This window comes from Pseudoliparis swirei, chromosome 2, assembly GCF_029220125.1.
Source record: "Pseudoliparis swirei isolate HS2019 ecotype Mariana Trench chromosome 2, NWPU_hadal_v1, whole genome shotgun sequence".
Classification (NCBI taxonomy): Eukaryota; Metazoa; Chordata; class Actinopteri; order Perciformes; family Liparidae; genus Pseudoliparis; species Pseudoliparis swirei.
In genome coordinates this window covers 18,191,446-18,207,421 of record NC_079389.1, presented here as the reverse complement: position 1 = coordinate 18,207,421, position 15,976 = coordinate 18,191,446, and the positions used below count along the sequence as shown (strand labels likewise).

General features: G+C 43.9%; 1 protein-coding gene across 7 annotated transcripts in view; it reads right to left on the bottom strand.

Annotated features, from left to right (window-relative positions):
- Window positions 1-1,362: 1,362 nt before the first annotated feature.
- The window catches only part of dgkh (diacylglycerol kinase, eta), a 58,383-nt gene continuing 43,769 nt past the window's right edge, over window positions 1,363-15,976 (bottom strand). For 2 of the 7 annotated variants that reach the window (XM_056426218.1, XM_056426198.1), the window contains 10 exons: window positions 15,170-15,277; window positions 12,958-13,071; window positions 12,710-12,844; window positions 12,406-12,566; window positions 12,220-12,325; window positions 11,271-11,363; window positions 11,050-11,169; window positions 10,743-10,848; window positions 8,853-8,983; window positions 1,363-5,283 (listed from right to left, as the gene is read on the bottom strand). In XM_056426218.1, the coding sequence (XP_056282193.1) occupies window positions 5,197-5,283; window positions 8,853-8,983; window positions 10,743-10,848; window positions 11,050-11,169; window positions 11,271-11,363; window positions 12,220-12,325; window positions 12,406-12,566; window positions 12,710-12,844; window positions 12,958-13,071; window positions 15,170-15,277 (1,161 nt within the window). In that variant the 3' untranslated portion in view covers window positions 1,363-5,196. Of the gene's footprint in view, window positions 5,284-8,852; window positions 8,984-10,742; window positions 10,871-11,049; window positions 11,170-11,270; window positions 11,364-12,219; window positions 12,326-12,405; window positions 12,567-12,709; window positions 12,845-12,957; window positions 13,072-15,169; window positions 15,278-15,976 lie in introns of those variants that run through there. The other 5 variants (XM_056426208.1, XM_056426240.1, XM_056426229.1 and 2 more) reach the window with 5 other exon arrangements.

The window sequence follows — 15,976 nt, the reverse complement described above, 5'->3', positions numbered from 1 at the left end:
ATTGACAAAAATCAAACATTCAACTAGTATCTCAAATGTGCATGAGGAAATTAAAGCTCTTTGAGTGTCTGATTGGAAAATAAACAACGCTAATTGCCCATTTTAAAGAAGAGGGAAGTTTCCAACAATATTGCCAAGCAGCATTTCAAAGATTGTCCGTTTAATGGGTTGTTCCATCATTTGATTCACCACATTTTTAAATCATGTTAATGGGACTGCAGATATATATAAAAATAAAGCCTTCTCAGGTGCTTCCATGAAGTTATTGACATCTCAACCATTTGGTAAAGGCTAATCATCACAACAGTGTGGGGTGATAAAAAAATGGATATTATATTAAACTTAACTTAAGCCTGATGTCTGAATGCTAAAATTCCCATATACTTTAATTTCCTTACCATCACATATGTTTTCAGTTCTTTTGGTTTTATAAAGTTTGTCTGTCATCTCAGAATAAAGTATATGAGCAAAACGTGCTCGTCCTGCAATTGTTATTATTAAGGGCCAATCAACAGTGACAACATATGGAAAAAAGAGATGAGTCTATGTGTTTCACAATTGTTTCTTTTGCTTCTAGTTGGAACATCTTTTAGGTTTTAACCATTTGTGAAACAGTCGTGGAAGGGATCGGACAGTGAAATAAGAAAATGTTACCAGAGATGAAGTGAGATGACAAGAGAAAAAAAACATTGACTGAAAGAAACATTGGCTACTGAAAACATTAGTTTAAAAAAGAAGAAAGATATTGCAAGACTGTGAGAGAATAATACAAGCAGAGGAGAGGATGTGGAGAGATGCTCAAGGGGTGATCCAAAAGGAATTCAAATGTCACAGATGGCCTCCAGTCTTAAGTCACAATCAAGCTATTCAACAGTCTGTTTGCAGAACTGATTCAGCTTATGACACAGCAAATACTTTTGTCTCCTTTCATTTGAAAGGGAGAAAGCGCTATTAGATATCTATATATAACTGTCAACTAGAACCGATTTTATCCCCTGAAGATATTTCAAATTTTTTAGAACAGTTTTTTTCTTCCTGGAAGTGAAATCGAAATAGAACGAGGCGGAAACACACTGCATATGTATTTGGTTTTATTGAAGAAGAGAGATATGAATAGGTAGCCTGTTTTAAGGCACCTACAAAATGTACAACAAAAGCGGAACCATTTATTTATTCAGAATACAAAAATACACATCTCAGTGACTCCAAATTGTAATAAATAGTTAACCATGCATTCTAACCATAAAAAGGCACAGAAAACAGTCACTTAGTAGTCATGAAAATGATCAACTACTTTACCAAAATTATCCATAGTAATACAGGTGACAACTGTAACATTATATTCCAAATGTGGAAACACAACACACATCATGTCATTTAACCTTAGGCAATAAATATGCAAATATTGTTTATACCTACATATATAGTCTTAAAAATGAAAACTGTGCCATTGTAAACATAATGTAAACAAATGAAACTCACTTTTCTCCCATCACTTCAGGAACCCGCACGTCAGAGCTATCATGTCATCCCATCTTTTGGGGTTCCTTGCATGGGTTTCGTTTGTTTGTTAGTTGGGAAACCAGGCAGTGTGCAGCATTATTTACAGACCACTGGAAAACACAGCGAGGGAGAAAGGTGGCTACTTCCACTCTGTGTGGAGAGGTCGAGCATTCTCTCGCCTGGAGTCTGGGGCCAGAGACCCCGGCAGACACTTTGGACGCATGGAGAACGGAAACAGGGACAGACACACAGCTCAGGACCTGCAACGGTATTAGTGGATGCCGACTGCATGGTGGAGGTCTCATAAAACAAACAGCGACTGAACAAGGCAGCGTGCAGCAGTTGTAGTACAGCGCCCCATTTAAAGCACATGTTAACAGAAAGGCTTCAACTTGGACTAAACCGAAATCCAGAGATTCTGGCTATTAGAAGGCCAATGGTCATTAAATAGACAACAATTAATCTGATCTACTCCAAGAAAAAAAAAGGCAGGGTCACACTCAATAACAACCATCATCAATAAATAAACATTTCGTTGACAAACAATGAAATGGTGATTCATAATGTTGACTAGTAAATAATAGTAAAACTGTTTATTGTTGCATAACATCTTCTATATTATATGATCACCATCTTTTAACTTTATTTCGATAGTCAATGATTATAATACTGCGTTAAAGGGTAAATATTTAAAAAATGCTAAAATCGAGAAAATGACCCTCGACTCCAGAGGGTTAAATGGCTAATAAATAACTTGGAAATCATCTAGAAATATTATTTAGACAGTTTGTATACTTTGTCAATTAATTGATTTCGGGTCGGTCTATCTAAGGTTTATAGATGTTTTACAAATAATGTGGTAATCATTAATAATAATAATAATAATAATAATTCAGACTTGTATAGAGCTTTTCTAAATACACAGACGCTTAATTAACAAATTCATAATACAGTATCTAAAATTTGACATGTACAACAATGTATATTAATAGTGTAATTATAATGTAATTATTTTCATCTCTTATCAGCTATGATGAAATACATAAGTAGCTAAACTAATTAGTCAACATTATTAATAGATCATTTCATTGTTCGACTATTAGCTACAGTTCAATTAACTACACATTGACCGTTTATCAATGATGGTTATTATTAAGTATGAGCAACAACAAAAAAAGAAGATGTCTTGAATTTGATTGATAGGCTTATTGATTTCTGCAACGCGGCGGCCCACTGAACACAGGAGCCTGAACGCAACTGATTGTCGGCATGAGCAACAGCCAGACTGGGGGGGGGACATCGCCCTCTGGTGGAATACGAGAGACAGCTCATGCAGATTCAGCCCCTGACTCGCTCACATGCCATTACCATTTAGGATGCGTTGGATGATGACAGATGAAAATGTGTGCACGTGTTAAAACGTAGCACTCGATATTCACGAAATGAAGAAAATAAAAGTTTTAAACTATTTTAGACTTATTCCGCTTAAAAAGGTGAAAAGGCAGAATTAAACCTGACACACAAAGCAACACATTGCTCTCCGAAAGGGGGGAAGATATCAGAGTTGAAATGGCGTGATACAATTAGTTGGCAATCGTAAGTATACGATTGCTGATGAAAGGGTTCAATGTGGACAAATACATTGTGATACATATTAGGTGTAAACACAACAGTCGTGTCTGCCCGTTCTCCTCACCCGCTGACACAGTCCTACTCTAGTGTATCATCCTGGAAGCACAGAGGAGCAAAACTACAAACTACTGAACCGCTGGAAGAAATTTGGAGTCCATAAGAAAGAAAGCACTCTTTCTACGGGCCTTAACTATAAACTTAAAATCTAATCCACTAAACCTCAGGGGAAGAGTACATGTACAAAAAAACCTCTTTCAACGCTTTTTTGTTTGTTTGCCCCCCCCCCCGCCCCCACTGATAAACATCATGCCAGAAAGCTGCAGAGACAGTATCAAAACAAGAGATCAAATATTGCACCATCATTAGACGACAACAGCCTTATCGTGTACAAGAGATTAGAACACACATCAACAACACACAAATGTTATGGTGTAATATACACAATCAAATGTGTCAGCTGTTGACAATGCATGCCATGTCAGCAATCTACAAATGCGTTAGACTACAACACTTACAAACATGGTTTGCATACATATATATATATGTATATATATATATATACAGTGCATATATGTTTATACAAACTTAGCATCACATATAGAAATATACCCTGTAATGCCACCAGTCTTAGTAGAAACTAACAAGGTAAAAGTAGTGTTCTATCAATCAACGTCTCACTTTGGAATTTAAAGAAGAAAAAAATAAAGAAAAATAATAAAGCTGCACTTGAACGATGCCATGCAGGCCGCAGATCAACTGCTCTGTTACACATTAAAAAACGATATCTTACTGCTATTCTCATGAGTGTTAAATACTGCGTTAAATTGCCAAAAGTTCAAAAGTTGAGGTGAACCGTTACTTCTATGTAATGATATGAGTATTTGCACTTGCATGAAGCAAGAAGTAGAAAGTGCCTTTTAAGTGTTTCCTTAAAAAATAAAAAATAAACTCCGCCACCCTATGGGTGATGCGGTTGGCTTCGTGCCAACGCCAATCTCCTCCTTAAATGGAATTAAGAACTAAGACCTACTGGCCTATTTAATTTAAGATGCGCGAACTGAACAAAGTCATCAATGTTTTCGTAGACATTCACTTTGGTACTGATTTCACACCCACAGAGAACGTGTCCACTCACAAATACTAATTCCAAATATTCACACCTCATCAACAGCTTTAAAATAAGAAGAAGAAGAAGAAAATAAAATAAAACTTCTTATGACTTCTACCAATAAAGCACGTTCTACACTAGATGACTAAAAATATGGCACTCAACACAAATCTTTGACACATCGTTAGCATGCAAACAAAATAAATTAAAGCTCGGAAAAAAAGAAGGAAAAGTTGGATTTAGACCATAAAAGATGCTTTCAGTAGTAACAAATGGCATCCTAATACTTAAGTCATGTAAAACTTGTTCAAGTGTTATTTTGCACAGAAAAAAGAAAAGAAAAAAAAGATAACAAAATAAAGGGAAAAAGAATCAAGACACTTATCATGCAATTCAACAAATGTAAAGACGAGCAAGCACAGCATGCGACAGTATCCCACTGTTCGTCCCACCTTCCAGACCACCGGCTGCACTGTGATGTCACACCTTCATCTTCAGATGCGACGCTGAACCCCCGAAGGCCGCGTCGATGCCTCGGCAGCTCCGGGATGCCAAGCGGAGCTCGATCCCTCGCTCGTGAAAGTCCTGGTTTTTGCTACTATTGTCGTCACAACTCAAACAACAAGTCGACTGCCAACCGTACGGTTGGTTGCATACCTGATTGTGCGCAATGAATGGTTAATAACTTAAAAAAGGGGCTTTTGTTCCCTTTTTTTCTTTTTTCTTTCTCGTGTGTGTGAAGATCCATGAAGTCCTTTTGCATTTCAATTCGCTTTCTCGACGGTCATTTTGGCACCGAAGCACAAACGAACACGCCGACGTCGTCTCGTCAACAACATCACGACTGCTTTCTCAGCAGAGGGATACAAAAACAAAACAAAAAAGAATCCGGCTCTCCTCTCGTCACCTTCGCTGCTGCACACTCTTCCACCGATGGGGGAGGGCTTCCAGGGTTAGAGGTCAACCATAGAGGCCTTGGCCAGGTCTTTAGTTCCCTGGAGAATTCTCTTCATATGACCCACTTTCGATATCCCCAGATCCTGTCAGGGGGGGGGGGGGAACAAACAAGCCCAGCACATTAAAAACACACATACGCATTTATGTTCTAGGTCAAGTATGAAAACCACGAAATGATCTCAACAACAGATGGATAACAAGTCCTTTAGTCCAGGAGTCCACGACGCCCGGAGAATTGACTTTCTCCTCTTTGGTTATGAGTGAAATGTCCGGCAGGACATCAAGATGAACTGTAATAACTTCAATTGTCACATCATATTTTTCATCCAGCACCATCATCCGGCCAAAGATTTAAATAAATGCTGTAAATATTGTTTGGACCGGTGTAAATGATAAAAGGATGTATGTGTACGGTCTTTGTCTCGACATGCTGCGACACTCGAATAGAACATGTTGTAAATAATCCTCTGAACGGGTCTGTAACAGTTTAGCTCCACGCCTTCCTTTTTGTAATAGTTGTTTTCATCCTGTCACACCATCTCATCAGTCCAACTCCCCTCACCTGCCTCTGATCACCTCGTTAGTCCCTCATTCCCTTCACCTGGTCCTCACGCCCTTCTCACCTGCAGCCCATCCCCTCATTAGTCCCTCACTATTTAGCTCCCTCACTTCCACTTGTCCTCTGCCAGATTGTCTTGTGTTTTCGTGCCAAGTTCTCCAGCGTTATTAGAGTATATTCCTGACCTGCCTGTTCTGACCCTGCCTGCCTGCCCTGACCTCTGATTCTCTGCCCCGCCCCTTTTTGGACTTGTTTGCTTCTTCGACTGATCTCCCGGTTTTGACCCAGCCTGTTTCCAACCAAAGACAGTATTCTATGTGACTCCTGTCTGAGTCGTGCTTTTGGGTCCACTCTAATAGCGCCATGACAGGGTCGATGCTGATTTTCACGAGAGGATCTGATCACACAACTCAATGAGCCTGTATATTGTTCTGTGATCGGCTGTGAAACAAGCACATTTAAAACATGTTTTTTCTTTTAAAAAAGAGGCTTTAGTGGGTGTGACTCCAACAATTAAATCTCACAGGACAGTTGTGCACACGGCACCACTAACCTGCACCTGTCATACCAAAGTCTGGATTACTAGTGCTGAATTAAAAATACATCATTTACATTTATTCTTTTGGTTATAGTAAGTCAACAGAGGTGTTAGTTACAACTTTGTTTAATTGTTTATCCAGAGCTGTAACTAAAGGTTATTTTCATTATTGACTATTGAGAATCTGTCCATTATTCTCTTGACTAATCAATTAATCATCAGGTTTAACCATCATTAAACCATGGGCATATTACATCTAACTATTTAATGATGGTTAGATGTAATATGCCCATATGTAATAGCCCAAATCAGCTTATTCAAATTCCTTCTTTAGTTTGACCTAAAAAAATCTAAATATATAACATTTTACAATCGTAGAATACGAAGACAAACTGCAAATATTCACATCTGAAGACCAGTGAACGTTTGCTTAAAAATTAAAATGAATGTCACATGAAATGTGAAAATGTGTTGGCTTTTGACAGGAAACAGTACCTCCATTTGACCACCGGAGAGCGCTGACCAGCTTAATGGCAAAGGGCCCAGTGTTGGTCAGTTCTTTAAAGACCAAGTTTAAAAAGTCCTACTTTGTATACTTATTACTTTGTGATCCATACCAGGTGATTTAAAGCTGGAAATCTAGACGTGGATGTATTTCCTCACAGATGGAAGAGGAGCTTGTACTATTTATTTTCTTCTGTACATGTTTCCACGTCAACGGTGGCGCACACAAGGGCATCGAGAGCAGGACCGCATCGAGAGCAGGACCGCATCGAGAGCAGGACCGCATCGAGAACAGGACCGCATCGAGAACAGGACCGCATCGAGAATAGGACCGCATCGAGAGCAGGACCGCATCGAGAACAGGACCGCATCGAGAGCAGGACCGCATCGAGAATAGGACCGCATCGAGAGCAGGACCGCATCGAGAACAGGACCGCATCGAGAGCAGGACCGCATCGAGAGCAGGACCGCATCGAGAACAGGACCGCATCGAGAGCAGGACCGCATCGAGAGCAGGACCGCATCGAGAATAGGACCGCATAGAGAGCAGGACCGCATCGAGAACAGGACCGCATCGAGAGCAGGACCGCATCGAGAGCAGGATCGCATCGAGAGCAGGACCGCATCGAGAGCAGGACCGCATCGAGAGCAGGACCGCATCGAGAATAGGACCGCATCGAGAGCAGGACCGCATCGAGAGCAGGACCGCATCGAGAGCAGGACCGCATCGAGAATAGGACCGCATCGAGAGCAGGACCGCATCGAGAGCAGGACCGCATCGAGAGCAGGACCGCATCGAGAACAGGACCGCATCGAGAGCAGGACCGCATCGAGAGCAGGACCGCATCGAGAACAGGACCGCATCGAGAGCAGGATCGCATCGAGAGCAGGACCGCATCGAGAGCAGGACCGCATCGAGAGCAGGACCGCATCGAGAATAGGACCGCATCGAGAGCAGGACCGCATCGAGAGCAGGACCGCATCGAGAGCAGGACCGCATCGAGAATAGGACCGCATCGAGAATAGGACCGCATCGAGAACAGGACCGCATCGAGAATAGGACCGCATCGAGAACAGGACCGCATCGAGAATAGGACCGCATCGAGAGTAGGACCGCATCGAGAGCAGGACCGCATCGAGAATAGGACCGCATCGAGAGCAGGACCGCATCGAGAATAGGACCGCATCGAGAACAGGACCGCATCGAGAATAGGACCGCATCGAGAGCAGGACCGCATCGAGAATAGGACCGCATCGAGAACAGGACCGCATCGAGAATAGGACCGCATCGAGAGTAGGACCGCATCGAGAACAGGACCGCATCGAGAATAGGACCGCATCGAGAATAGGACCGCATCGAGAACAGGACCGCATCGAGAATAGGACCGCATCGAGAACAGGACCGCATCGAGAATAGGACCGCATCGAGAACAGGACCGCATCGAGAATAGGACCGCATCGAGAACAGGACCGCATCGAGAACAGGACCGCATCGAGAATAGGACCGCATCGAGAGTAGGACCGCATCGAGAATAGGACCGCATCGAGAACAGGACCGCATCGAGAATAGGACCGCACCGCGCGGCCGTCCGACATTAAAACAAACTTGAGTGAACACGTGGGTATTCAGTGAGCCGTGCATGTTTGTATATTCATGTTAAACCGAATGACACCGACTCATCTCATTCTCCTCTCGGGACTCTTTACAGATTCATACGTATAATATCACAACTAAACTGGCTGACGTTGCACTTTTTTTGTTGCCCCTCAACAACCAGCCCAGTTTGACCCTTCCCCCCCCAGCCCTGGAGCCCCCCCTTCAGGAGACACACAGTGTTAGCGGGTTACAGCGAAGAGGCTTTCACAAAGCAACGGTCAGACAGTAAAGAAGCCAAGCAGAGCGATGCAGAGCGGGGAGACATCCAACAGGATAAAGAGCACAGGAAGGCCAGGAGACAAGAGAGAGAGAGAGTTGATTGTGGGTTGGACGGGACGGTTCACACAGATTCACTGAGGGATTGAGGTGTGTGCGTGTGCATGTGTGTGTGTACCTTCAGGTCCCTTCTCTCCAGGTGCAGCAGCTCCGAGCCTCTGATGTCGTGTCGGATGAAGGTGTCTCTGTACTCCCCCAGACTCAGCTGTTCCAGCCAGACTCCCACCTCCTCTGGGCCCCATCTCTCCACTACACACACACACACACACACACCGACACACACACACACACACGGGGCAGAGCAGAGAGGGGCTCAGGGCACCTCACAGGTATGCACACACACAAACACACACACACACACACACCAGAAGCTCTCACTCCTCCACTTCACTCAACCGCTTGTCCCAGTCGTGCACTCTCAGGAATATGATATTTGCAAACACAACCCTCACAAATGGGCACGACTTTGTGATGAATCAATCACTGATGGGGGGGGGGGGGGGGTGATGGAATAAAGATGGAGGGAGAGCACCAGAGAGGAAGGGAAGAGGGAGAGCAGTGGCGGCAGGAGTTTGACAAAGGCCAGAGGTTGGTCAGAACAAGGCCGTTCCAGCAAGACTGGGGAAGAGGGGGGGGGGGGTGGGTGGGGGGGCATGCATTTCATCGACCAATACCAGAACACACGGAGAAAGTAGGAAGTAAAGGGAGGCGGAAACACAGCCCAACTAATCAAGAACCAGAGGAAGGGCCGACACTCTTTAACCCCGTCTGTCTGTCGACCTGCTCTTATTGGTTCTGTTGTGCATCAGAACATCGACCCGGCTCGATTTGATCATCTGTGAATCAGATATTGACTTTAATGCGCAAGAAAAGAAAAGAAAAAAAGATTAGATTTCCCGTGATCTATTTGACCCCTGCAGGCTACCCCCCCCCCCCCCCCCCCCTCCATGTTTGCAGCCTTGTTCTTCTCCTGACTCTGCGCCTTCTGAAACCACGTCGACGGCTAAGATGAGAGCATGAATGGAGGGGGTGGCGGTGGGGGGTGGGGGGGGGGGGGGTGCGAGTTGATGGTTTGGAGGTGAGACCGTGGGATGCAACACCTCAGACACACACCCACTCTGCGTGTTTCTGCCAGCGGTTTATAACGAAGCGAGACCTTCACGGACGTGGACTGGTGGGGTTGCTGGAAGAACCAAGTTTGTTCAGTGTGTGTGTGTGTGTGTGTGTGCGCGCATCTTTAACGTGAAGCGATCATATCACACCGATGACACAGGACGGCCGCACCTCCAGCTCATCGTCCTGCTCTCCGCTAAAGAGGACGTCGTTACGAATCCGTGAGTGTTTCGTGAAAGCGTGAAACCGTTTCTGCAGCCTTCGAAGCCGAGGGACGCAGAAACACACACAGGGCTCTCAAGTTTTGAAGACAGGCAAGAGTGACATTTCCATCAGCAGCACGACATTTTCGGATATCAGTCAGTCGCGCGCAACTCCAGGATGCTTTATTTTCATTGGATGCTGGATTAAATCTTACCCAGATACAACAGATGCGGGGTTTTTTCTGATTGGCTATTGTGGAGCCCATTTCTTTTTTTTGATTGGCTGATAAGTGGCACCTCGCAGCAGAACTCCAGGGGAGCGCTTGATTCCTCCACGGTGAGGGCGGCGCGGCCAGCTCACGTTGGCGCGCTGCGGCACATTAAAACATTAAATAGCCGAGAGTTGTTTTTCAGCGTGAGAAATACGATGTGTGGCGAGAGTGCGTGACGTAAGACTGAAATGCGTGAGTCTCACGCTCAATGCGTGACACTTGAGAGCCCTGCAAACACATTCTTCCCTCTAAACCTCACACATCGATCGACACGTTTAAAATAACGCTCGTGTGACCCTGTCCTTTGCAGTGGCGTAACGAGGCCTCGCAGAGAGCTCCTCTGACTGACTCCCCGTCCTTTAAGCGGCCCGTCTGTCCGGCCTGTTCGCTAGTGAGGGAAAAGGGGGGGCACGGCCCTACCTGACTGAGGGCTCGTCTTCTTGGCGGCCTTCTCCTTCTTGAACTTGGGCACTATGCGAAACATGCTGCTGCGACTGTTCCTCTTGCCGTAACCCAGAGAGTGGTCCTGGTACATAAGCACAGTCAACCTATAGCCTTTCAGTTAGCGACTCAGCTCTCCCGTCACGTGGAGACTCACACAGTGCATGCGTGTAGAGGGCTTTCAGTGATATGGTGCGCAGGAGTAAAACACAATGCTGGCATTGTTACACACGTCTTTTTGTGTGTGTGTGTGTGTGTGTGTGTGTGTTTAGCTGAGGCTGCTCACCTCTTCGTCGTTGGGCTGCAGTATGTGGTAGAGCCAGGGGATCTCTCCCAGTTTGCCCAGTTCCAGATCCACACTCTGCAGAGCACTGGACAGCTGATCCTCCTCTGGGGGGTCCAGTTGCTGCAAGGCGTGGCACACGAGAAGAGATTACAAATATAGAAGCAAGACAATTTGTATTATGAGGGAATTATCCTTCGGCGTGGTGTAAAAGGGGAACTCACCAGAGAGACTCGGCCCAGCAGCAGAGACTCGGTCTCGTTGTACAGAGCCTTGACGGTGCTGGCCACTTCTATCGCCGTGTTTCTGGTCAGACTCTGGAGACGGGGACACGACCGTTATTTAGTGTAACGTCACACTTTGGACACGTCTGGTAGCCGTTTCTTATTTTGGGCATTTGAAAAAGCTTCAGTACAAAACTAGAGCAGTCGTCCTCTTGGAGGGCACGGTGTCACCATGACGTCACCCGTTGGTTTGTGGCCTCCGAGTTCGAAGGCTTGAGTTCGGCATCTTGCCCATCGTCATCTTGTTTTTTCGGGTTTTTTTAACAGTGCAACCGTTTTTTGGGGGTGAATAAAATGCTACAATTCACTTTCATGAAGAGAAAACAAACTGCGAAAGGCTTAAAGTTGCAAGAAGAAAACACAGAAAACTCCCAGAACGCCGTGGTCGTGACCTGTCAGTAAAAAGGTCGCCCTGACCTTATCATCCCCTGCTTTATGGTCTGTTTGACTATCAATGGACCATAATTCACGAAATGAACATCATGCTGTCTTGAAGAAGACTTGAAAATAGTACTTTTTTCTCTCATAGACTTCTATACAACCGGAGTAAAACATGGCCATTAGAGTGAACGTGGCTTCAAGGCACTTCAGCATTGGCTTCCCTTTTCAGAACTGGAGCCTGGTGATAAAAGGTGCTCGCGATGAATTTTCTTTCCTTGATTTTGTTAGGTTACCAAGAACTGTCCTTAAAAAGTGAGGGAAGTGAGACACGTTCTAAACGGATCAACCCCCAACATCAAACACAGAGAAATACGTTCATGTTTTGAAATATCTAAACTGTGTCGAAACAAACACTGCAGCCTCCGTGGACACGGCACTCACAGGTTCATTTAAACTTGACTTCAAGCCTAAAAGGGCAGCCAACACACAGCGGCCTCCCAACGCTCACCTCCGGGAACTTGGGGTGTGTTTTGTTGATGGCGTGAGACGAGGCATTGACAGCATGAGCCAGCTCCTGCTCCAAAAGCCCGTTGGTCTTCGCAGCCTCGCATATCCTGTGATGGGACAGAGCATTTAGAATAAAACAGACGAATAAATGATGATTCAACACATAGTCACGGGAGGGCACGGTTACCTCGTGATGAGCTCCTCTGCCGCTCGGGCGCACATCTGCACCATGGCGGCTTCCTCCTCCGTAGCCAGATCCACGGACTGCTGCGGGTAGAGGTGTGGCCGCAAAGGATGCTTGTCGTACTTCAACTTGTCCTCCCACGACTTCAACGTGTTCTCAAACGCCTGCAGGAGGGAAACGCATAACGGATGAGATCATAGAGGAAGCAATCCTCCGCAAAAGCTCTGTCCATCTACTCAGATCCCAAACACCTCACTCCCATTATTTAAAACCCTTCCGGAGCTTTCCTCCCTCCCCTCCGTCTCACCCGGTCTCTGGTGAGCATCTGGGCTCTGTTCTTGTGCTGGATCTTGATGACTCCGGGCGGCTGGATCCAGGCCTCGCCGTCCACCTGAATGGGAACTCCCTCATCCCCCAGGATGGTAATCTTCACGGTCCGGCACTGATTTCGGGCAGAGGCAAACACACACACACACACACACACATATCACATACCCATGTCCCAATATGTGTGTGTTTTCCTTTCACGCAGTTTGTTTTAATGTGCCTTCTCACCTGTGCAATGCGGTGGTGCTGCAGCTTGATGACCCTGGACACAGCCATCTGCATGCTCCCAAACACAGCCACCACTTCCAGGATCTTGTCGTCAAACGACGGGGCACAGAAGATCTGCACGGCACAGCGAGGACATCAGGCAACCAAAGAAAAACGTTCATTCGTCACTCAAAACCTTTCTTCTCACTGACGATGTACGTTTAAAAAAAAGCACTTATGTAAAATATGGTGACACTTTCTCGGACGCCCATATCTATTATTCCATTATCCATACCGCTTATCCTCATTAGGGTCGCGGGGCGCTGGAGCTGATCCCAGCTGACATATCTATTATATGCTATATACACTAGTGCTGTGAAAAATAACGCGTTAACTCAGTTAATCCAATTACAGGTTTAACTAGTTTTTTTTTAATTAACGCATTTAACGCATGCGCAGAATGAGCTTCCAATCCGTCTGTTGTTGGTCGTCGGGACGAAAAAAAAGTAACTTGCAAAATGAGCTTCCAATACACCACTTCAATCTGAACTCTGTCCGCTCTCATGCAGACGGTCTGTTCATCGGTAATGATCCTTCCGCAGGTTCACCTACGGAAACCTTGTGACGACTTCTACTTCCTGTAGATCAGGGGTCTCAACACGTCAATCGCGACCTGCCAGTCGATCGCGGCGTAGTGTCGGTAGATCGCATGACATTAAAGAGATTGGCCCGCCCCCTGACATGTTCTCTAGAGCACGTCTTTGTTCTTTTATTAAACTAAACGTCTGTTGTTGATCGTATCTCCACAGCAGCATGTCATTTCTGTCTCTTCGCGTTGCGTTAACACTTATCGATCTCCGTCTCCGCGCATCGGGACCGAGCAAAAAAAAGTCACTTGTCAATCTGTCCACCTTTAGATTGTATCATGGTGGAGTTAATGGTTGACAAACAAGAGAAAAATGCTCTGTTTAACCCTCCTGTTACCTTTACATTTACGAACATATTTTACCCTTGGGGTCAATTTGACCCCAGCAATTAAAACCTCCAGAAAATTATTAGAATTAATATTGCTTCCCAAGTTTAAGTGTGAGGTACTTTATGTTTGTTTGTAGCCCTTTAAATAAATAAAAAAGTTGATATTTCTTATGTTTGACAGTGAAAAACAGCCTGGGGTCAAATTGACCCCAAAGAACACCGACATTAAACATTGAATGGGGTCAAATTGACCCGAAAGGTAACAGGAGGGTTAAACATTCTGTTTAGGATGAAGATGTATTAATGTTCCATATGGAAGAAAACTGCTAAATAACTGCTGAGTTGCAGCACCATTGTATAGAAGAATGTATAAATGTATATATCCGTCTTTTGTCATAAATCTCTATGTTCTCACAAAATATACCGAGAATATCGGTAATATGTGATTAATCATGATTAATCCACAAAAACCTGTGATTAATCCGATTAAAAATTGTAATCGTTTCACAGCCCTAATATACACATAATTATAATGCATTATAATTTTCTCATTTTATAATTATAGTTATAAGCACTTATAGATATTTATAATGCTTTATGACAATATCTCATAGTTGAAATATAGGATTTTAATTTGTTTTATAATGCATTATAATGTGATTTTAAGTTACTTTAATTGGTAATGGTTTCAGTAAAGCATAAATAAATTTGATAACCTTTTTGTGATTATCTTGCATTGACATTTTTACACTTTACTGTAAGCTTAATATGGTCACTTGGAGTAACTTATAATAACATTATAAAAGTGATTGTAATTCCTAAAAAATATATATATTTATAATTTATTAAAATGATAGGATTTATGAAGAACAATGATAGCTCTATTCATTATAAAATATTTGTAATGTGTATTGATTATTGTTATAATGCTTTATTACTTATTTATCAGTGTTTATAAATATAATTATACAGTGCTATAATAAAATTATAACGCATTATCGAAAGTGTTACCGCATATATATGACTAAATATAAACTGAAGTTGTGTTTTTTTCAGAATCTTGATGAGGTCACTTAGAAATTGACTTTTCTCTGACAGTCTGGCCCAATATTAATGTAGAATTAATGTCCAATGAAAACCACAAATACAGGGCTGAAGAAAAAAAATATGTGAAAATTGCTGCCACAATATTGTTTAGATTTAATGCACTTAAAAGTGGTCCCGACTCGCCTGGCGAGGGATCCTCTCGTGTACTCACATCGTCCTCCTTGGTGCCGCCCCAGAAGTTTGTCCCGCCCGCGTAGCTTGGAATGTTTAACACTGCGATCCCCTGAAGGCTGGGCAGGGGGATGTACTGGCCGTCGCACTGGGAGAGACAGATCACAACCGAGCGGACCAGTAAGTGAAGGGTAGCGTGGAAGCTGTGTGTGTCCACAGGAGAGAGTCGTGGGAGTCATGAACATCGGATCTAATGCATTGGAAAGCATCTGGCAATACCCTATGTGTCATGACACAGGGGTCTCCATTCAATGCACGTATTGCAATACTCGAAGCAAAGAGATATATTGTGTGTGGGTTTTTTTTAAATCTAGATTTTAAAAGCAAACAAAACACAATACCATTCACATAAAATCAGAGTAAAAGTAATGTCCGTGTCTCACAGTCCAGCATCACAACACAAAGTGAACCACTGTCTGACATAAATATGTGCATGTCAACTAGCCATGAATACTGTTTTTAAGAATCCACACAGTATCACAAAACATAATATCGCGATACTACCTGTTTTAACTTTAAGTCCCATTTCACAGTAAAAGCATCGAGCCATAAAGAAACAATTTCTCATTCAACGTAATCACATTTCTGTCGTATAAATGACCATTTAAGAAAACCTGATACTAATCCTGAATATCCAAATGTCAGAGCGGGATGCCGTATTCAATACAATTGAATTATTTTGTCTCGGCAGACGATTTCGATTTGATTTTTTCCCCCGAAACCATATATTGGGAGGACATCACTTCATGACTCTCCTGCACCCGACCAGATAAGCTCACAATTCTCT